Raw genomic sequence first — 23,263 nt, forward strand, 5'->3', positions numbered from 1 at the left:
AGGACAGGACAGGACAGGACAGGACAGGACAGGAGAGGATGGGGAAAGGTTGATAAGTAGGTAATAAGTTACAATTAGAAATAAATTCTGGTAAAAGATAATAGCAACCAGGGAGCTAGATCTGCCAATGAGTAAGGGATCAAGAGGTGGAGAGGAAGGGAAGTGAAAATAATTAAGGTGTGCTGTGCGCACTCACAAACTCTCCACCTGAGTGTAATCACTGTCTCATACAAACACATACTAATAAAAATTCTCAAAACCACGAACAAGAATAAAAGAAATAAGCTCTAGTATTCTATTGCACAGTGGGATGACCACTGAGAACAATAATGCTCTATATTTCCAAAACACTAGAAAAAAGGATTTTGAATTTTTCATGACAAAAAAATGATAAATGTTTAGATTGAGATAGACTTACCCTGATTTGAACACTACACAATGCACACATGTATCAAAACACCACATGGTATCACCCAAAAATATGTTTAAGTTTTATATGTCAATATGAAAGAGTATGTGGCCAACAGTGGAATATTTAATAAATGATTACAGCAATGATTATGATGATAGGTGCAATGAGTTATGATCCCCTAAAGTTGTGAAACCAATTAATACGGGTTTTGTTCCCCTCCGAAATAGTTATCCCTGGACCTTCCTGAGAGCACTTCTCCCGTGGAGCATGCTGTGTGAGAAGCTAATGTTTATGGTGGTCTTTTTAATCTCACATACAGTAAAAATGAGGTCCAGAGAGAAAGCCAATAAATACTACCCAGCTCAATAATCATAAAAACAATCTTAAAACTTTATTTTACACTCAGTTAGTCCCTTTCTCAGGTATTAACAGCCCAGAGAAGCAATACAGCATAGGCAAGAAGCAAGCCATGTGTTTATTACAGTACTCATAAAATTTACAGAAGACTGTTTCATAGCTCAGCACACATTTCTCCATCCTGAGGTAAGCCCTTGGAGGCAAGTATCATTACCTGCATTTTACAGGTGACTGATCTGAGGCCCAGAGGATAACTAAAGGCAGACTCAGAACTCTTTTCCTTCTAAGGCCTGACATTCTGAGCCACATTGCTAAAACTTCTCTTTATTAAGTAGATCTTCTAATGGGAAAGCATGAAAACAAGTTTAAATTAGTGGATTATTTAATAATGAAATCTTACTTCATCTAAGTATGACACAAATTTATGGTCTAGGGTTACAAATGAAGAACAAGATTTAACAAGAATGTGTTTAAAGAAAGTCAAAAATTTGAAATGTAGCCACACAGATCTTAGCAATGAAGTTTTAATTTCAGCCACATACACATAGAACAAAATGTTAATGCTTGAAAAGGAACAACACTGAAATGTCAACGTACAAGGAAATAATTAAGCACATTCAACAGAGTCCTGAAGCTCCTGAAGTAGGCACTTCTTCTCACTGAATGAATGTGAAGGTAGGACTCTAATCCAAGTACCATATGCATAAAATTAATATCAGTGTAGCAAAGGTTCACCCAGAACTCTGCTTTCTAGCAAACATGCTTCATCATAGCACTGACAAAAATCAATGTCATGAAGTTTGTGAATTAAAATGCATTCCTACTTCTAGAACAGCCAATCAAACTTTCCATCAAAGCATTATCAGCCTTCACACACAGGCATAATTATGTGGCTTCCAGGAGACAGCAAATGGAAGATGCAAATCAACTCTGTATGTGTCATATTCAATATCAGCCCTGTGCTTCTAATATTGCCTCAGCCAATAACTCCTCATGCAAGACAGCCATTTATCAGTGCAGCTCTTGGCTGTCTTTGTCAAAGCAAATCCTACAACTCATATCAGCAGTTCCCCCATGTCTTCTTTTATCCTTTTACCAAATGAAATACGATGTTAGAAAGTGAAAGGGGAGATTCCCAGGGATGGGCCTGTCACTTAGCAACCTTCAGAGACCTTCTTAGAACTTCTGGGACTCACTAAAGTGTACAAACCATGGGCCTGCAGCCTACTAGGAGAAATGAAGCATGCTCTGGTAAAGTGATTTAGGTACAAATACTAACGGGCAGAAATAAGGCCAGAACATTTGCTTTCAGTGTATGATATGTCCCATGGCCATGATGGAAAGCTGTGGAGGACAGTGATGGCTGCATTCCTAACTTTACTTGAACTCAGGTGACCATGGCTCCTTAGGTTTTTAGAGCAAAAGACAGAGTCAGAACCACGTGACATTCCCTTTTTGACGCTGGGAGTTCTTGGGCATTTTCAGATCTTTCATGACCCTAAAAACAAGCCATGACTTCTCTAGATCCTTTTCTGTCAATGGCGCATCTATGACGTTCTAGTGGTATTTCTAGTATTTACCCTTCCCTCTCCCACTCCATCCTTCATGGTTAACCTAAGTGACAAGAGGCGATGCAGAGCTTTAAAGAAAGCATTTGTTTCAGGCAATGCTCATGAATCAGAAAACCTGAATAGGTTCTTTGCCTTCACTTTCTATGGGGACGATCTGGTTTATGGTCAATAATCGTATGGTTTAGATCTCTCTTTCTCTGGCTCTTGACTACCGTCATATAACAGAGCGAGCACAGCTGTGTTTCTGCAGAAAGATAATAGATGTTTAATCCAAACAAGCAAACAAGTATCTGTTTCTCTCTCTCCCTCTCCATATTATGAATATGGTTTTATACCATTAAGAAGCCTATCTGTTTAGGACTAGCAAGTAGATTTTTAAGAATTTTTGCTGTATGTCCAAATATTTTCTACATGAAAAAATGACTTTTACAACCCTCAAACTGTGCAATTTTAATAAAGCTAAAGCACGTGAATAATATAGTTTGAAATAACTACCCAGAGTTCCATTTCCATAGTTTTTACTCCCAATTTTCTAAAATTAATGGAATGCTTTGAAAAGACAATTCCGTTTCTCCTTATTTCAACTGGTTATCTAAATATCCCAATTAAAATGTTTAGGGAAGAAATTCGCTCTGAACTCTCTCTATTTCTGTAATAGTTGCATCATGAATATCACAATAGTCATCAACATTTTAAGCACTCAAAATTGACAGCAATCCTGATAAATGTGGGTCCCTTTACAATTATTTTAGTGTATTAGATGATACTGATTTTAGGATTAAAATAATCAAAAAGCATTCTTGAAATCACAAAAATATATTTTATGATACTTTAGACAGTCTTCATATAAACTATGTATTCCTTACTGTGAAGTCCTTTTTTAAACACCCTTTGTTTGAAAAAAGTCCTTTTTTCAAACACAGTGAAAAGATGTGTTTAGAAAAGATCATTTTAACTGTTGCTAACATTTTGATGCATAGTCTCCATTTTTTCCTCTAGAATATTGATAGAGAGAAACTGCAGAAAGCAACATATATGATTTTTATAGGTTGAAATTAAATGATTTAATTTCCTGAATATTCACTTAATCTTATCGTAACACTCTGCGGGCTCGTGCTCTACACTGCCAAGTTTCTTTCCAAAAAGCTGCAGTGTCTGAGTGTGAACCTTCCCCCAGAGCTGGTGTTATTCAGCGTTCTCACTTGTTTTTAATCTTTGCTTTTCTGACATAGAAATTGTTTTGATTCAATTCTAATTTGTCTTAGAGAACTTTTTCACATGCTTGTTAGCCATTTGCATTTCCTTCTTTTGTGAATTATTTGCTCCTTTCTTTTTCTATTGATGTTTATTTTATGCTATCAAATTCACTCCGTTTTTTTTAAAACAAAAGTTATTTTAATCTACTATTTGCCATAATTGTGGGAGGTATTTTTCTTATTTTGTTCTTGCACCTTAATTTTGCTTATTGATGTTTAAATATTTATATAGTCAGTTACACTGATTGTTATTTTTGTGGTTTCTTACATTGTTTTTAATTATAAAAAGTCATATGAAGCCTCAGTATACATTCACCTCCATCTTCTTATGTTGGCTTGATTTTTAAAATATTTAATCCATTTGGAATGTATTTTGGTATGTGATAAGAGATAGGTTTTTATAACAGTGCTTTTTTCCAAACTGGAAATCAATTTTCCTATAACAACTATTCCTTTCCTTATTGCTATACCTTTTACAAGGTATTACATTTTTAAACAAACTCAGGTCTGATTCTAGTCTTCCTATTTTATTGATCTGTGTCCAGACTCTTGGGACTATACTCCACGGTTACTATAGGGTTGTACTCTATGATAAGCTCTCATAGAGCTAGTCCCAAGACATTATTCCTTTTTTCAGATTTCCTTAGCTGTTCTTCCTGCTAAAGGTATCTTGATTGTTTGAGGTAAATTTTCTAATTATTTTGTTAAGTTTCTAAATCAGTATCTTTGGGAGTTTTGATAAGGCTTACTACAAAGCAATATTTAGAACTTGTAGAATGACAAATTTTTAAATCCTGTTATGAAATATGTAAGAAAAAACAATAACTAAAATTACATACCAGTCTTATGGAAGGAAATATTACAAAAATGTCTCTTTCCACAAAAGCCATCAGTTTATTGAATTATTGAATATCTGGTGCACTAGGTCCTGGGCTGGGCTCCTCAGAAATTGCAGAAACCAGGGATCATGCTTCTTAAATGAGAAAATACTTATCCTGGCGGAGGCAGTGATGGGGAACATTTACTCTCCTGCGGCTGTGGACAGATTTCCTGCTTGGGCACAAAGTGGAGAAGACAGTTCCCTGGGTGGATATTTGGAGAAGCTCCTTGAAATAGAGAATGAATAACATAGCAAGGGGGATGCAGTACACAAGTGGAATTACCTGAAACAGTACAGGTACTGGAAGAGAGGGGAAAAGGAGCAAGCGAAGAATTGGGGGGGAATTTAGTCACAGGAACAGAAAGATGTCTACTCATGAATTTATTAAGTTTTATACACTGTGCAATACAAACAAAAATTTTGCTTATCTTGACCCAATGAAAATTGTTACCAACACTGTGGAATTGGGTCGATGTTACGTTGGTTTGGCATCTCAAAGTGTGAGGTCTTATCTGTCGTGGGTGTGGGTGAGAAGAGACCCACTTCAGGGAGCCCAGTCGAACCTGGGTTACATCCATACAGTGATAGGTACGGAAACCGTTTATTATATTCTAAATAGGAAGCAACCTCCAAAGATGCACGTATGGAAGGCTTGATCCCTGTACAGCAATGTCATAGGTGGGTTCCAGAGAGGTGACAGACTCAGAAGGGCATTAATTTCATCGATGGACTGATCGCAGAGGAGTTCACGGATGAATGGGCTATTACATGTGGGGTACTTGGAGGAAGTCGGTCCCTGGGGATGTGGTCTTAAAAGGTTTTCTTGTCCCTAGCCCCTTCCTGTCAGGCTGTTTCGCCATGAGCTGAACAACTCTGCTTCACCTCACCCTTCTGTCCTGATGTTCTGCCGCACCGCAGGCCCTAAACCAGTGAATCCAACCAACCACGGGCTGAAACCTCTGAAATCATGGTCCAAAATAACCCTTTCTCCATTTAAGTGGATTTCCTCAGGTACTTTTTCACAGTGATAAAAAGTTGACTAGGAAACCATTCCACACACCGACTGCATTTTGAGTAACCTGGCTACACCTGATAACTCCACCTCCCTTGTGATGCAGAGATGGCTTTGGGCTTTAAGGCATCTTCCCTTCTCTGTTTTGAGGAGTCTGTCCAAGTATTCACCTAAGAAAACATTTTCTCCACTTTTTGCACAAGCAATAAAGATATTCAAGGTCCCAGGAAAGTATTTACATACTCTCATTCCTCCACACTTCCCCCACTCCTGTCTCACATTAGAAAGTGCTTCTGTAAGAGCTGATCAAAAATATGGTGAATGATTAAGTTTTTAAAATGTAGTACAGTAGAGGACACATTGCAAATAATCTCACTCAAGGAACTCCCTCTTGAAAAAGAAAAGAAAGGAAAAGAAACTCCCTCTTGCTCTGAACACACCAATTTCACCATTCTTGCCACTTTCCAAAGGAATTCTGTAAGTCTTTTTTTTTTGAGAGTGCGTTTATAAGGTATGATCAAAAATATGGCTGTTGCTCCAGAGCGTCATCCAATGGGAGGCAGGCTAATAAAAATCATGGTGAGGACACATTACGGTGTGTCTTCCTATACCTTCTTCACCGGCTCTGGCGCTGTGGGACTTCTGGTTCTTCTGCAAAGTTGTGACTACGAAAAGTAAGTGTTTTGAATTTATTCAGGACATCCAGGCAGCCGTGACAGTGCATCAAAAGCTACTTACAAAGTACTTCTACAATTCCTTTAGAAAGGGCTGGGGATTTAGCTCAGCGGCACAGCGCCTGCCTGGCAAAGGCATGGTTGTGAGTTTGATTCCCGGTACCAGAAAAATACAAAAACAGAAAAAAACAATTCCTTTAGAAAATGGCAAGACCAGTTCCTTAGATGAATATAATTATTCTGTATCACAAACGTATACTAATGAGAAAAAGAAAGAAAGAAAAACAAAAAAACCAAAATGGCAAGAATGATGGAATGCGTGTCCAAAGCCTGGGGGAGTATTTTAAGAGGGATTAATAGAAATGTCTTCTGTTGTAATAATTTTTAAAATTTAAACACACACTGTTTCTTATCACACTTCATAGTTGAAAAATCTGACTTTAGTTAGAGCCTCACGGCACCAGGCTGGACCAAGCCGCGCTTGCGCGCCTGGGCTGCGCTGACTCTGCCGCCCTGCCCTTCTGCAGGAGCATCGCTGCGGTCGCAGCTGTCGCGTCGTGTGTAGATTCAGTCTGCCTCACTGCTTATGGATTTGGTATCTACGAATTTGCCTGTGGCTAAAACCTGTTTGTAACTTCACAATCTGTTCTGACAGAGCGCTTTCCAGTCACTTGAATCATGCATCGAGTCTTGACATATTCAAGTTCCAGATAAGTTAGACCAGGATCTTTCTGCTCAGCTCTCGTACTGTAAACAGATATCCTTCTCATGATGTATTTACTGCCAATGTTCTGCATTTTTGTGATTTTTGTGGGTGATTTCACCATTTGCAATGGTCCCCAAGCATGGTGCTAAAGTGCTACCTCGCATTCCGAAGCATTCGAAGACTGTGATGTGCCTTAGAAGAAAAATGAGTGCTAGATAAGCCTCGTCCAGGCAGGAGCCCTGTTGGCCATGAGTTCAGTACGGCTGAATAAGCCACATATTTTAAGCGATTTGTCTTTAGACAAAAACACATATCAACAGAGTTAGGTTAAGATCTGTTAATGAAAACATAGCCAGAGGCTTGCTGGAACTAGCTTTGTGTTCATGATTTGTAGAATGTAACTACTGTGACTAAGGAGAAACTACTGAATGTCTAGTTGCAGCTCACAGTCTAACAACTTTCTTAGCAGCAAGGTTTGTGTGTTATTCATGTTTGTGCTGCAAAGTATCTGACCCGGAGTCGAGCACCAAGTAGAAGAGCACAAAGTATTTACAGAATAGAAAGGGATGGGAAGTGACGAGCTATGTTGAGGTGGGCTGGAAAAGAATAACATTCACATAATTCCTCTTATCCATGGAGAATTCATTTCAAGTCCCCAGTGAAAGGCTAACACCAGAGAATATGCCAAGCCCCATACTATTACATGGTCTGTTTGTTCTTATATACATGGAAATTTAATGTCATTGCCATCTTAACGAAGCACTTAATCGTACATCAAGGCCGTCACTCGGGGCCTCTCTTGAGGGTTGACAGAAAAATTAACATGAACTTTTTCCTTTATCACAATTTCCCAACAGAAGATTCATTTTTTCTATAGATCTCAGCAATTTCAGCATTCAAGATTTTTTCTTTCTTTCTTACATCAATGACAAACTTTTCTTTTTTTGAGGGTCTGACAGCCACACAGGACTGTTTTTATTTTTTATTTATTTTTTTTTATTTTAAAGAGTAAAAGAAGGATAACATAATAATGGGGGGGCTTACCAAATTACAGACAAAGTGGTAGGAAATTGTCAATGGTTATTGTTTTACATAGTGTTATCTACAAGATAGTTCAAACTTTTCTATTTATATATAGCTTGTCTCTGACAAATCCAAACTGCCAGGATCACTACTGTAGCATTTGGGGCCAGGATTAAGGAAGGCTTGGGTTATTTGAACAGAAGTACTGCAATACTGTGACAGCCAATCTGGTAACCACTAAGCGACTAGCAGGCAGATGTCATATACAGCATGGAAGGAGGCACAATTTACCTTCTGAGCGGAACCAAGCAGGAGAGTGGAGCTATTTCATGTCAGAAGGGCGGGAATTTAAAACTCATGAGTTGTCTCTGGACTTTTCCTTGTAATATTTTGGCCTGAAGTTAACCACAGGCAGCTAAACTGCAGAAAGCAAAACCACAGATAACAGAGCAGGACTATACGCAGACTCCTAGAGACGGAGTGGTCATGGAAGCAATGATCTGCATCGCACAGGGAGACTGAGAAATAATAATGCTAGCTAATATTTATTGAGCGTTTGTTATAACTTGTGTTTTGCTAAGCGTTTGACTTCCTTCATGTCATGTAATCCTCACAACCCTTTAGGGTAGGGAATGCCGTTATCCTCATCCTACATAAAGGTGAAATAACTCGCCCAAGGGCACGCTGTTATACTGTTGAATGGGGCTCCCGCCTAGAATCTGCACGCTCAGCTGGTGAGCCATAAGGTGAAAGGTGGGCTTGGTAGGAGTTAGAAGCTGTGAGTTTCATCAGACAGTGATCTGCAGGACAAGAAAGAAATGTTCTTAACAGAAGCTGATTCAAGTGCCTGGCTGTTCTCACACTCAACGGGAAAACAGGGATGCGGTCAAAGATGACTCTTCTCCTTGGCCGGCAATAACACTGCCTTTTGTTTGATTTCAGAAGCAGCTGGCTGGACTCAAGTATTACTCAAGTTGGAATCATACTTTGCTGATGGCTTGTGCATGCGGGAGTCATTCTGCGGCTATGTCCAGACCTGTTCGATCACTACATGTGAATGTGGTTGAGGATCTGCAGCTATTACGTGTTTCTGGCCCAGTTCCACCCCTCGTGGTTTCTGTGGAAAGCACTGCTGACTCTGGGGTGAGGTGCGTAGGAAGAAGTGCTTGGGTAGGCCAGGTAGCACCAAGACAAGCCACGCTGCTGGGGGCCTGCTGTCTGTGCCGAGGAAGCACTTACAAGAGAGAAAAAGAAATTGATAAGTGAACGATTTGCGGGCTCTTCAGAAGGTCACTGCTTTGAGCCCTTCTGGTGGAACATGGGCTGGCACCAGAGCAATCTGTGGAGCCATCCCCAGCCTCTCCATAGACACTCCGATAGCGCAGCCAACACAAGCATGAGTAGGGATCCTTAGGTGGATAAAATTAGTGACGACACTAACATTTACTACTTGTTTTCTAAGGCTAAGCATTGCTCTAAATGGCTTATGTGAATTAGCTCACTTAATTTTTTCCAACAAAACCCATGAGGGACTCTGTATTAGTAGGGTATGTATTTTACAGATGTAGCCAAGCAGTTTGCCCCACAAAATCTATTAGTGACTGTATGATACTGAATTATTGGCCCCACATCTTCAAGCTCCGCACATTCACATACTTGCTTTGGCTTCGTGGGAGCCAGGGTTCAGCCTTTGAGCTGGGCTTGGCACTTCGCTTTAGGAGTGATGGGGTCCAGCTCTAAGTCCAGGCCTAAAGAAACCTCACTTGTTATTTGCTTCTGCTTAGTCCTCATGAGTCTCTAACATCACCAGGAAAACAGCCGCGCTGGGCAATCTGCCGACAAGCAGGAGGACACATGAACAGAGCCTTCCAGACAATCGACACAGGTGCTGGGAGACCAGCCTGCCGAGGAAGAGCCGCTCACCTGGTCCAGGCACAGCTGAGACGAGCCTTGAGTGACCCCAAGCACAAAGAATCTTAAGTGACCGTGTAGGCACTGAGCTTGGAAAGTAGTTTATTACGCAGGAATAGCTAACCGTAAAGAATAAGGCTGGGTGCAAGCTCAGGCAGTGTGACTACAAAATCCCTGCTTTAAGCTCCAATTTACATTGCTTTTCACACTCTAATAAAGTGAAAAAACTTAGGCTCTAATGACAAGAGTGAATTTGAGCAAGGTACTGACCTCTCTGTGCCTCACTGTAGGCATGTGTAAAATGAGCAGGTTGATCTGAGTCAGGATTGTTAAAGATACAGAACATTAGCTCCATGTGATACCTGGTTTTTAAGAAAAGGATTAGCTGGGCATGGTACCCGGGCCTGAAGCCCGTCTACTCAAGTGCCTGAGGTGAGAGGATTACCAGAGCCCAGGGCTTTCCAAAGAACAAGAAGAGAGCAAAGTAGGTCTAGGAACACTTACTTTGAGGAGTGATGTGGGTAGAGGAAAAGAAATGAAAGGTCCTGAAAGGAAGAGCCATAGGAAGGAGTTTCAACCACATAAATTGTTCAGGCGGGAGCAGGGGCAGGGAGAGCCTGGAGAAGGTGGCCGTCAGAGCTATTGCAGTCGTGTAGCGAGTGGACATGCGCGTGGGTTGAGGAGGAAGGAGAGGGAAGCAGATGGGGCAGATTGCTTCCTGAGAGGCGGCTCACGGCCCGGAAGGTTCTTACTGCTGTGATTTTTTTCTCCAAGTTCAATTAGAGGGCTGAGCTGGTGAAAGAAAGGGTCAGGTCCTTCTCTTTGCTATCATGGGCTCAAAGTGCAAGAAGGCTTTGTATGGAGAGACCTGTCCCATCACTGATACTCTCTACTTCCTCTGATGTGGTCTCCAAATTACATGAGTTAAAGGGCTATTTGGGGTTTGTAAATATATGGTAATGGGGCAGATGTTTCTGAGGGGCCATACATTATTATGTAGAATAGCTGAACCAGGATTTAAAACCTGCGGGGTGTGGTGGCCCACGCCTGTCATCCCAGCACTGGGGGTGCGGGCTGAGGAAGGAGGATCCTGGTGAGTTCGAGGCCAGCTGTGGCTACAAAGTGAGCTCAAGGCCAGCCTGAACTGCCTATGGAGACCCTGTCTCAAAAAGACAAAAAAAAAAAAAAAAACTTAAACCCTTTCACTGAGTATCTCTTTTTTTCAAACCTAGTGATTTTGAAGTGTCTCTAAACAATACCAATTCCAGGAGAATAATAGAATTCTTTCTGAAAATTTTAATTTATTACTATTATTATTTTGTAAAATACAAGATTTCCCAGGCCTGGGCCATCTCAGTTCCTCACACAGCTTCGTACTACATCTTAGTACGGCCTCTCAGCCAGCTTCAAGGTAAATTACCCTCTTCTCCACCCATTTCCCCCCAGCTTTAAATCTTTAAACCACTTCCTTCAGTGCACGCAGTAGTGGAGCCACAGAGCCACACAAGGCATTTTTCAGGCTTTTCCCTCTGCTTCTCCTCTTGACTTTCTGCAAGGCTTAATTCTTCCCACCCTCTCTCAAAGGTCACGCTCTTGGTGAGACACCATCTCTCCTCTGCCCGGCTTATTTACGTAGCTTCCATGCTTCTGTCTGCCTCTAATAGGGCAGGGCTTCCCACCCACTAGACTGCAAGCTTCTAGAGGTCAGGTTCCTGTCTTAACTGCCTTCGGACCAATGCCTAGCAGATTCCCAGGACAGCAAAGATAAATGTCAGCTTGAATCAATGCATAAAACTAACTTCCCATCCTCCACCAACAGGCAGAGCCCGCTGGCTTGCTCAGTGACTGCCAGACCTTTCCTTAAGGATGCTCACTGTGTCCATGGGGTTGAGTAGGATTTTTTGGAGTTTTACTGACACATGTCCACATCACAGGTTTCCCAGGATAGGCAAGAGTAAAGTCGAAGGTAACACCGTGAGAATGCCGATCACCATGAGCCTCTTTCACTTTGTTCATGTCACCAGAGTAGGACCAGTTCCATGCCCAAATTGCTCTTATATTGTTGATTTGGATACACACACACACACACACACACACACACACACACACTCAGTTCTAGAAAGGACAGGATCACAGGGGTGGGTCATTTGGTGAGAGAAGGGTCCCACGCTGCATTCATGCATCATTTTCATGATTCTTACCAAGTCTACAAGCAACCTATACAATGTATTCTGCTAACTAATTTTAATTAACAACTTCTTTTCTTAGTCTCATATTGAGCAATATTCATAAAATCACATGATTGATATGCTACATGCATATACACATCTATCTGTAGAGAGATATGTAGGTATAATATAGCTCACATTATAATATAAAATATTTTTCTAGGTGTTAGGAGTATAGCTCAGTGGTAGACCACTTGCCTTGCATGTTTGATGCTCTGAGTTTAATCCTCAGTACCATAAGACAACAAAAGTAGAAATATTCTGCGAAATACCCATAAAGCCATCTTGCAGGCAAGCAGCACCACACACAACACATTTAGAGATGCACGGACTCTACATTCAAGCTGAAGAAAGCTGTTTATGAGTGCATTTCTCTGCCAGCACTAGCTACAAGGATGACTGGTGCTAAACACTGAAATACCAAACACAGCTCATGGCCAGTGGAGAAAACCAACAAATTATGCCCTGCAATTCAGTGTTCTAAATATTCTGACAGCAGCAAGCACAGGGTGTACTGGTACCCCATGCGCATCAGTGTAAGCCCACCCTCCTGCAGAGGCCACTTCTGTGTTCTCAGTAGATTCAATCTCCATGGAGTGCACCCAGAGCCCATGACATATACTTCACTTCTAACCCATACATCCTTGACCAGAGGAGGAGGAGGACAAAGGGTGAATGCCTCTCCTTTTCTTCCCAGGGGAACACTTCCGACTGTCTCTTCATAAGGCTCCTCAAGGTCTGGAGCACCAGGTTTCTGAGGCAATGGTCAACTTGATAGTACACCTTTGTACAGATCCCTTACTCTTAGACCCTGGGGTCCCGTCTCCAGTAACCTACGTGCACAAACGCCTCTTCCTTCAGAACACATTCTTACCTCAGGCAGGGCCTTAACCCATACGAAAAGGTCAAGCACCATGACAGCTGAGCTAAGCCTCTAATCACGAGTGTCAGGCAAGTGAAGTTGAAAGGGCATGGAGGCAGAGGAAACAGCATACACAAAGACATGGAGGTTTGAACATAAGTGCTTGGAAACTGCCCTAGTGTGAGGGAGGGAGAGTGCTTGGAGGCTGGTACGACCAGCCAAGACTGGTGTCTAAAAAGCTGCTGACAACAACCACCTGCCACCAGAACCCTCCTTTGATTCTGAAGGGGGAGCTACTAATTGCAATATGAGTGGGTGTTTAAATCAACCCAAAGATTAGTAAGGGCTTTGCAAGGGTTAGGAACACAAAGAATGAGACTATGGGAAAAAAGGAATTAGAAGAGAGATGTGGTAAACTGGGGGCAGAGCTATTCATTCATTCATCTCTCTCTGTCTTTCTCTCTCCCCCTCTCTTCCCCCCCCCCCACAACACACAGGACTTCAGGTTGGGTCTAGAAAACCAATAGTAAGCTTAATCATAAGTGAACCAGATCCCACTCGGATCCAATAAATTGTCAAGAACTGGGAACCAATAGGTTTGGGGTACATGAAGCGAATTGCAGATGTCAGATCATTCTAGAGCTTCTGTTCAGTCAAAACCCAGAGAACAGAGGAAGATTGGGGCTAGCATGAGAAGAGAGGGGAGCCCTGCCTTACCAGCTGGCTGGGTCACAGGAAGGAATTCCTTCACCTCCCAGTCCAGAGTTTTCATAGAAGCTCAAGAACAAATAGCTCTGAACTTCTCGCTCCTCGTCCCTCACACATGGTCGGACTTAAGCCACCAAGGGAAGCCAGGGAGTCTGCTCCCCACTGAGTATGAATTGTGAACCCTCCCAGACAGGAACATGTGTTACAAGGACTGGATAAGGTAACACAAGAGACTTATCCAGCTTCATGTAAAAGCAAATAATTAAAACATCTCATTTTTATTGAGTGATGACTATATACCAACACTGTACTAAGTACTTTCAACTGGCTTTTTTAGAAACCTTTCCCATAACCACATGAATACGTGCTGTTAGCCTCATGTTTTAACCTCATTAGCTCGAGGTGACCATGAAACACTAGTTAGAAGACAGCGCAGTGAGATGTTTTAATGAGCCTAGGTCACTCTCAGTTTAATCTTGTCTGCACCGTTTCCTAAGGAGACATGCGCTCATTCAGGATGATTCACTTTCAAGAGACAGAAACCAATTCAAAATAACCCAAGCAGATGAAAGAAACTGGCCCACATTACTGGAAGAGCCAGGGATGGGCTCTGATCTCAAACCACTGGTCCCAGGGACGAAATACCACCATAATGCTGGTCACTCGTTCTCTCCTACTGAAAACTAGCTTCCTTCTTCCATGCCACAGTGAAGAAAGGTATCTTATTTTCAAAGTCCTTGTAAATTACCAGGGAAAGAGCCTAAGTGACTCCACTGCATTCTGCTTAATAAGTGTCAGTAATGGACGGAACGTTCTGGATCAGTAGTTGGCAGTCCGTTCAGAATTACATGGAAGGAAAGCACAGCAGCTCTTGAAAAGTAGAACGTTAGGCAGTCCAGAGTGATAGATATCTGCTACGTTTAAACTTTGGGCAATTCATTTAACCTTTGTGAGCCTTGCTTACCCTCACCTATTTAAAAAGGAACAAAAATGTGTACTATACCAGGTTCTTGCGAGAAATTCAAAATCATATTAAACACTTGGCACCTAGACGCGTTCAATCTATGGTAGTCACTTTTGTTATTGCCGGTACTATTGCTTTGCGGTTGTTTTTGACACAAGGGTTGGAATTTGAAGCCCATCCCAAGATTCCCAGATGTCTAAAGTGCTCCCGTCCCCAGGGCGGAGTCCCCTTTGGCTCTGCCACCAGACGCCTTGCACAAGCCGGCCCCGTGTGCCAAGGTTAAGCTGGTTCACCCTCTGACGGCCACAGAGCCGCGAGTGCCTCCCCGGCCCCGGCAATGTCAATACTGCCTTCCTGACTCCGCCTATTGTATCTGGAGGAAAGTGGCGGGCATTGTCTTCCAGCGCTCCCCACAGGAAGCATGATATCACCCTCTAACAAAAGCGGGAAAGCTGACAGATCTGCTGAGATGGGTGTGACCACAACACACACCTCACTGGTCAAGCCCTGGACAAGGGGCTGGGATTAGCAGGAGCAAACGGCAGCTGCCCGGGGTGGCCCCGGCCCAGGGCCTGACTGGGAACTTCGGCTGGTCCTTACACTTTCTCCTTGTCTTTGTCACCCTCACATCACGTTAGACAGGGAACAGCCCGGCAGTGGGAACGCACTCCCCACCACGTACACACACGCTCAGCAGAGGTGCTGGGGGAGCGCTCTGCCCGTCTGGCCGATCCATGCCTTCACAGCCAAGGAGAAGATAGTCAGACTCCTGAAAGGACGGCCAGAGGCTGTGGGGTGGGCCTGGCGGGAAGCAGGCTAGCAAGGCTAGCTCTGAAAATCACGCTGCCTGTGTGATGTGAGCTAAGGAGTTATCTGGCCTGACTGGTGGGAATTGGGCTATCAGTTAAAAATTCCAGATCGAAGGGAGGCAACTTTAGTCATTCCCTTTCCTGAAGGCTGGGAGTGATGCCAGCTGATCTTCTGACACCCCTCCCAGCGCTGGCTCCCAGTGCTGCCAGGGAGGCCTTCAGTAAATATCACATCTGCAGGCTCTTCCCAGGGCCAGGCCTGGAGAGTGTCGCCTTGCCCTCCCCTTCTTAACACTCTCTCCTTCTGTGTTTATCACAACACCAATTCTTTAAAATCTCAGGAAAGAAATCAGAGGGGCTTGTTCCTCCCAGGCTGCTTCTTCGTTAAATCTTTGATTACCTCCTCCGTTCTCTTCCCTTCACTTCAGTCTTAGTTTGTACCCGTGACCGTGGCTTCACCTACTGTAAATCAGAGGTGCCTATGTTTCAATCCCTTACCCAGTTCCCTCTGTGCGGGCTTCAGATCTGAAGAGACAAGTTTTGCTAAGTATCTCCCTTTATGAGTAACCTCAAAATCAAAGTGTACAATCATTAGTTATTCCACTCCCACCCATCCCTGGTCAGCCTTCTGCCGTGTTTCCCAGCATACTGACTATCGCCATTATCCAATCCAGAATGCTGAAGCAATGGTTATTCTCCGTCTCTCTCACCCTTCCAGGTACAAGCTGAGCCCACAGTCTACCACCTTAGTCCATCCTGCACACTATTATTGGAGTTAATTTTCTAAGGCATAAATCAGGTGTGCTAGGACAAACACCTTGCTAAATTTCAACATGAACAGAATGAGAGACAAAGTTTAAGAATAAGAAACTTGAGACATTTATAGCCAAATGGATGGAGCTTGAGACCATACTCTTAGGTGAAGTAAATTGGACACACGTGTAAATATCACAGTATCCCTCTGGTGTGAGAAACTGCAAGTGTAAATAAGAACCAAAGTATATAATAGATATTGTGAAATAGGAAGTAATTGTTCAAAGGGAAAGGGGAATGGGGAGGGTGCATGGAAGGGAAAAGAAAAAAATGGTAAAATGGAAACAAAGCTTTGTCAATAAGGAGAGGAAGAGGGGTTGACGAGAAGGGAGGGGAACGGGGGAAACAAAGAGGAAGGAAGATATATCATGTACAGGTACAAATGTTCCATGATGAATGTGATCACTATGCATATCTAAATTGTACCAATAAACTTAATTAGAAAATAAAATGATGTACAAGCCTTTTCCTGATCTGACCCCCACCTTAATTCTCTATCCCATCCTATCATATTCCAGCTTTACTCAACTTTCCGAAGTTTGTCTTGCTCTTTTACACATCCTTTTCATGAGAATTTTTTTTTTTTCTGGGTTTTGGGGTTGCTTTTTACTGTACTGAGGATTGAACCCAGGGACTTTGCACTGAGCTAGGGGTACCTCCCCAGCCTTTTAAACCCAGAGACAAGGTCTCACTAAATCAAATAAGTTGCCTAGGCTGGGCTCCAATTTGTCATGCTCCTGCCATCGTCTTCTACAGTGCTAGGATCACAGGCATGAACCACTGGAGCACTTGGCTGTGCCTAACTCACAACTGGCCGTGATTCAGGACAATATTCATGACTATTTTTAAGAATTCTGGAAAAGTAAGAAAAACTTCACCTACACACTGTTTTCAAATGTCATTCATTTTCTTTGTATTCAACTTCGCGATTAATAAAGTTGCCACTCTGCTTTTAAATATTTAATTAACTATTTAAGGCTGGGGGTTACCTTAGCAGTAGAGTGTTTGCCTACCATGTGTGGGACCCTAGGGGTGATCCTCAGCTGCAAAAAATAAACAGAAATATTTATATTTAATTTCGATGGTTTCCTTCATTTTACATCAAATTTTCGTTGCCCTCCAACAAGCTCAGATTTTGTGAATACCTCTATTTAATATAATACCTCTATTATATAACTGATCACAGAATTTTATGATTCATCTGCCTATATCTATCTTTCCCACTAAAATGTAGGCTTAGAAGGGGGAAATGACTCAAGGCTCATTTATTTTCCTAGTACAGTACACAGCCTAAAAGAAGCCCTTTGTAAATCACTATTGATTAAAAGAATGGATGAGGAAATAAATAATGCACAAACAAAGGTTAGCATAAAAAAACTAGATAAGTGTCTGTTGGAAAAGAAATGCGCATACGTTGTATGTAATACTCAACAAACACAAAATACCTCATCTAAGCCAAGTTCTAGTTAAAACACTTTCTGGGTATCTCTTTTATATTCCACAATAAAGGAAAGACATTTTTACTATGTTTATGTGAAATTTTTAACACAATCAAATTTTTAAGATAAGAATGAACATTATTTGCAATGTACATGCTTTTGATCTATTATATTATTATTATTATTATTATTATTATTATTATTATTATTCCAACATGGCTGAATCTCTATAATGTTGCCTTTTCCTGTAGGTCTGCCGTGGAGTACCAACAGTTTCTTACTGTGCCCTATCACACCCCGGTCAACAAAAATTACTAAACATTAAATTAAAGTACAAGGACCAAAGGAATAACATCTATCGTGAAAGAGCTGAGAGGCTACTTGGACTGAACCTAGAAACCCAAAGCTGAACACGACTGCCTCTGCGGCCCATACAGAAGGAGAGGAGAAACATCAGCAGGGAGAGTTGGCGCAGGCAAGTGTAGTGAAATTGTGTTTACAGGAGGGAGATGAGAACGGTCACGTCTAAATGGACAGAACAGCAAGAACACAGCCGAGAGAAAGTAACACAGACTGTAGCGGGCCTGGGTGAATCCCATGGGCTACGAGCAGGCACGAACGCAGCGTGAGGGGAGCCACTGCACGGTAGGTGAAGTATTCTGGCTTATTAAAGTGAGGAGTGGCAAGCATAAAATCTGAGGGACTGCATCCGTTGAGGGTATGCGGAAGGAGACAGCAGCTCTGAGATGCCGCTGGAAGAGGCACGCCTACATCCTGGGAAGGACCAGCTCAGTTTGATGAGCGCGGTGGTCCTCACAGCAGCACTTTGTCTTCAAGCATCCCGGCTTTGTTTAAATGAGAGTTCTTGCTGCCCAAGCAATTTACGTGCAGTGTGACATTTGACCCTTCTCTGTCGCCCCTGAGAAACGGATATTCTCACCCACAAAAGATGAGGAAAGGTGGCTTTGAGAAACTAGTTTGCGCATGGTTACCCAGTTTGGGCTTTGATAGTCTGATTTCAAGTCTGTGACAGAGTCCACGCTTTGAACTCCTCCAGCTTGCTTAGTAGATTCGCAATCAGATTTCTCAGGAGCATCACGTTTAATGGGCACGCAGCACCCTGAAGGAATTTCTGGTTTGGACGTTACACTGCATCTCTTACTTATTAGCACTGAGAGTATGTGTTGACGTGCATGACTTCTGGGCATCACTAAAACCTGGGTGTCATTCACAGGAACATTCACAAGTCAGTTCTCTCCCACATACACATGTAATTGAACATATGCAATTTAGGGTTTTTTGTTGGTTTTTTTTGTGTGTGTGGGTTTTGTTTTTTGTTGTTGTTGTTGTTGTTGTTGTTGTTTTTTTGTCTCTTTTTTTTGAGACAGGGTCTTGCCATGCAGTTCAGGTTGGCTTTGAGCTCACTTTGTAGCAAACGCTGGTTTCGAACTCACAACAATCCTCCTGCCTTAGCCTCCTGAGTGCTGGCATTACAAGAATGAGCCAATAATTTAGCTTTTTGAACCCACACATAAAACTTGATGCTTATCTATCTGAAGTGGTATCCTTTGGTTTTGGTCTATTCCTCCAGACTAGAGAAATGTATTTGAATTCTGACTCTGTACGCTCACCAGTGAGCCATCTACAGAGAATAAACAAGTGACACAATCACAAAGGTATCTTCTGAGGTCTTCAGGAGACAAAACTGATCATTTCAAAAGAACTCACAGGTCACCTATCTAAATCTCCCAGGGTACATAACACATTCTTTCGGGCAGACTTGGAAAACTCCATCCCTCCTGGACAGACGTCTTAGAAGAACTAAACTCTTCCAAGAAACTCTCCCAGAGTAAGGCTGAAGGAAAAGTGCTAAGATCTCCCAACACATCCAATACTTAAAGGGAACTTCTGTGAAGAAAGCAAAACTCTGTCCTTTGAGAATACAGAAATTTCACGGAACATTCCTGATTCCATCTTCTAGACCTACCCTTGACTACTTAGACGTGACTCTAGCCTTCCAAGACCATTCCAAATGAGGAAGACCCACTTCAAACCATGTTTCTGACTTAACTGCATTTCCTATGTCACCTCAGACAAGATACCTGATTCCTATGAATCCATTTGTTGCTTAAAAGGTTAGATAAGATTGGAAAGGGAGATAAAGATGCAAGACTGTATCAGAGTTGATTATACAGTACATTCCCTGATAAGCAGAATGTCAAAGTGGTGGCAGTACACACACACCTCTGTAGAGAGAGACGCATGGTTTGGTGAGGGTGGGAGGGCAAGGGAAAGGTTTACTAGACTTTGTTTACTAGGACTTATTTGTAAGCTAAAATCGGCAATGATTCGCACTCAAGTGGGAGAGGAAAGCACCAGAGCCTGAGATAGTTTGTGGGAGGCTTGTGCAAGCCGCATCCCCCAACTTCTTATGCAGAGTCAGCATCTCTGCCACCCGGAGCCACCCTTATGGAGGCAAATGTAGCACATTTCTTTCCTTGTTCAGAAAAAGAAGTCTGAATCTACCCATTGGACTTATAAGTTGAAAGTCCCTTGCTCCATTACTGGAATCTGCTAATGGAGTCTGGCTGGAAGAATGGGCTCCTATGCTATAGATACCCACAAGCTGAATTTTGGGGCTTCAAGGGCCAAGCCTTGAGCAGTCACGTTCACTGAGGCTCAGACCAAGAACGCAAGTTAGGATTTCACACAACAGACTTACCCCAGAAACTGACTTTACTAATGTACCCTTTCTTCCTAACAAGAGCATGACCTGTCCCCTTCTCCTTGACCCTCTAACTCCCAAGGTCAGTGCTGCTTGTGTTAGGGAACTAAACAACTATTTGAGTCACACAATGGTGCTGGGAATCGAACCCAGGGCCTTGCAATATCAGGCAAACACTCATTAACACTGCACTGTATCCCCAGCCCTCCCATAGCCTTTTTGTTTGATTTTATAAAAGTGTTTTTAAACTTATATTACCAAGCATCAAAGCATAGTCATTTTAGAGGAAATAGTAAATTAGAACAGCTGGATATGTATGTGTGTGTGGGAATGCATGTACTGTTTAACCTAAAAGGTACATCAGAGCCACTGTAGATACCTGGGCTTTGCATTATTATAATCCCTGAGAGAGAATCAGCTCCAGATTTCATGTCACTGATAGATATAGCACTTAGAAAGCAAATCAAAAGTGGGGAATAATGCTATTTAAGTGTGCATATTATTGGAGTAAACAACAATCTCTACATTAATATAAACAATCTGTATAAATACTGAAAACATTACCTAAGATAATCTTTCATTTCAGCAATTTGTGTTACAATCTTATTCTTAAAATATTGTTAAATTTCTAATATATTGGATGTTGAAAGCAAACCAAGGAGCTATAAAAACAATTTATATGCAACTCTATTATTTTATTGGATTAATTTAATTTTAATATTTTAATACAGAGTCCACAAAAACAGTGTACACATTGCACGAAAAGAAAAACTTGTGTAAGGTGCACATTCTCCAGATTTAACATCTGCAGACTTTTATCTATGGGGGACCCTAAGATATCATGTATCACAGAAAACCCACTGCACTCCCGGCCCTTAGAGAAGAAACTGAAAATGCGTGTGCAGCAGTCTCATTGATCAAGATTACCCAAGCAGCAGTTTACTGTACTAATAAATGTCTGGAAGCTCCTGGCCAGCACTTTGAGCGCCTCTTATAATTGTAGAGGCCAAAGGTAACTTGTGTGACTCTCATGGTGTCTCAATAAGTTTAGAATCAAAATATTCATGCAAGTTTTTCTTTCCCTGAAGTATGTATGCATTTTTGGGCAGACTCTGTACTATAAACATAGAAAAATATAAGAGATATAACATAACAGAGACATATTTGAATCACATTCTCTTACTATATGATAGCCAGCACCATTAAATTCAATGTAGTTTTCCAAATTCACCTCCATTGTCAATGCAGCTTTTCATCATAAAAATTAGAATGTTTTCAAACCAAAAGGGAGAGATCAGTGACCGTGAGGTGCTTGTGCTCTGTAGCTCAGGTTCTGACGCCTCTTTAGGCCCATGTCATGTGGGCCGAGGGGGCTACGGCAGCACACCACCATCTAAAGAATCTGTGCAGTGTATACACCGAGCCCAAGCGTAGCGAGTTTAGTCATCTCCTCTGCTCAGTGAGCTTGGTAACTGCCTAGGATTTAATTTCTTTGGCCCAGTAGATGCTGTATGAATTATTATATGCCAGAGTTTTAAAAAATAAAACAAAAATTATATTCCCAATTTCCTCAACCCAGATATAAAAGAAAGAGACCAGAATTTGACTGCTTTGATTACAACAGGATTGAGGTATGAAATATTTACAGAAAAGCATGACATTATCTTAGCTAGGTACCTGTAATACTCAGCATGAACTTCATTTTGAAAAAAACTTACTGAAGATTTTGCTTGAAGCAGGTTAAACTAGATTTTGTTCTGTTTATTACTAAGGAAGCACTCCTGAATGAGGAGCAGAAAATAATATATCACAGTAAACATATTTCTTCCACGAAAGTGACTTAATCTGTCCTCAGAGAGTTTATGGCATCAGACACGACAATTATCTAGAAGAGAAATGCTAGAAAATCAGTTCATGCCACAGGAAATCTGAATTTCAATCCTTTCGTATATTGAATGGAGAATCACAAAGAAACAGTGCCGATGCCATAGCTGCCCCCTGATAACCAGAACTAAGGTTTGTTGGGAGAGTCAGAAGCCACCGCGTTTTTAAAACTTAAACCTAAAAACAGAAAGCCAACACTTACCAGAAAGGAGCAAGCTGACTCCGCAGAGAACTAAGCTGGCTAAAGAGTCCATGCTTTCCCCAGTCTCTCCATCCAGCATCCACAGACGTGCACGAGGTCCCAAGGATCCCTTCAGAAACCCAGAGCTTTGTGACTCTGCATTTGCATGTTCTCCCCACTCTTGTTTACAAGTCAGACACAAGAAAGAACAGCATCGAAGCGGGCTGTAGCAGTCTCATTTCTGTCTGAGCACAGGGAGTTTTAAGTTCCTTTTTCCTGTTTCCTTTGTAGATTAGGATGGGAAAGGCTGTATCTTAAAGGCATTTGGTATCAGCAGTTCTGGGGGCACTGCAAGCCTTGTCCATCTTGCAGTTTATCAAAACACTTATCTGCTGCTTCTGCTCCTGGGTCTGCTGCCGTTGTAGGGCTTGAGGGATTTTTGCTAGAAGTCTGGGTCCTGGTCAGCATTTTCAGAAACAATAGGGGTATCCTCTCATAGGCGGGGAGCTGAGAACAAGCCCTCCACCTATGTATGGTATGTGATGAGGACCAGCCCTCTCACAGCTCTCTCAGATCCGCTTGGGAGCCCTCACAGAAGGGGCTTTTGGGCGTGGGGAGCAGTTTCTGCTTTTGTTTTCTCACTATAACCCACGTGGTGTGAACTGGGGAAAGAAGTTTCCCGTGTTGAGAACACACAACCTGGAAGGCAATTAATTTGAGCATGAACCAGTGAGGTCAGTGCTCTGTGTGACCACGAGAGACTAAAGCCCTAAACTGTTAGCCTGTTTCTCACACACAGATCATCTATTTGTTGGCCATGAGCCCAAAGATATTCATGCTTTTGGCTG

The 23,263-nt window shown here is 42.1% G+C and overlaps 1 protein-coding gene across 1 annotated transcript in view; it reads right to left on the reverse strand.

Annotated features, from left to right (window-relative positions):
• Positions 1-23,018, reverse strand: part of Tek (TEK tyrosine kinase, endothelial) — a 114,341-nt gene extending 91,323 nt beyond the window's left edge. The window contains exon 1 of the mRNA XM_005401151.2: positions 22,437-23,018. Coding sequence (XP_005401208.1) covers positions 22,437-22,515 — 79 coding nt within the window. The 5' untranslated portion in view covers positions 22,516-23,018. The remainder of the gene's footprint in view (positions 1-22,436) is intronic.
• Positions 23,019-23,263: the final 245 nt, after the last annotated feature.

This window comes from Chinchilla lanigera, unplaced genomic scaffold (genome assembly GCF_000276665.1).
Source record: "Chinchilla lanigera isolate Chin_1 unplaced genomic scaffold, ChiLan1.0 scaffold00071, whole genome shotgun sequence".
In the NCBI taxonomy this organism is placed as follows: Eukaryota; Metazoa; Chordata; class Mammalia; order Rodentia; family Chinchillidae; genus Chinchilla; species Chinchilla lanigera.